General features: G+C 66.8%; 1 protein-coding gene across 1 annotated transcript in view; it reads left to right on the top strand.

Moving 5' to 3' along the window:
• Positions 1 to 491, top strand: part of SBF1 (SET binding factor 1) — a gene marked incomplete at its 5' end in the record, with an annotated part of 34,497 nt that overhangs the window by 31,721 nt on the left and 2,285 nt on the right. The window contains 2 exons of the mRNA XM_031065165.1: positions 6 to 18; positions 95 to 231. Of these exons, the coding sequence (XP_030921025.1) occupies positions 6 to 18; positions 95 to 231 (150 nt within the window). The remainder of the gene's footprint in view (positions 1 to 5; positions 19 to 94; positions 232 to 491) is intronic.

Raw genomic sequence — 491 nt, 5'->3', positions numbered from 1 at the left:
ACGAGCGCATCGAGCTGGGTGAGCGCGGCGTGCGGGGCCAGGGATGGCACCTGCCCCTGCCCCCGTCACACCCGCTGTCCCCTCTGTCCCCCAGGGCTCCTGTACGAGGAGAAGGGCGAGCGGAAGGGCCAGCAGGTCTCCAAATCCATCTGGGATTACATCGACCGCCTCAACAAGAAAGCTCCCATCTTCTTCAACTACCTGTACGCTCCTGAGGATGGGGAGGTGAGAGCTGGGGGCACCTGGAGCGGGGCTGGGAGCACCCCAGGATCCTCACTGCAGGAGCAGCTGGAGCTGGGATTTGTCTGCTGGGAAGGGACCCCAGAGCCCCTGCAGTGCCACCCCTGCCATGGCAGGGACACCTCCCACTGTCCCAGGTGCTCCAGCCCCAGTGTCCCGCCTGGCCTTGGGCACTGCCAGGGATCCAGGGGCAGCCCCAGCTGCTCTGGGCACCCTGTGCCAGGGCCTGCCCACCCTGCCAGGGAACAATC

The sequence above is a fragment of the Geospiza fortis genome, unplaced genomic scaffold, assembly GCF_000277835.1.
Source record: "Geospiza fortis unplaced genomic scaffold, GeoFor_1.0 scaffold494, whole genome shotgun sequence".
In the NCBI taxonomy this organism is placed as follows: Eukaryota; Metazoa; Chordata; class Aves; order Passeriformes; family Thraupidae; genus Geospiza; species Geospiza fortis.
The sequence above is the reverse complement of the archived record's forward strand: the minus strand, read 5'-3'. Positions and strand labels throughout refer to the sequence as shown.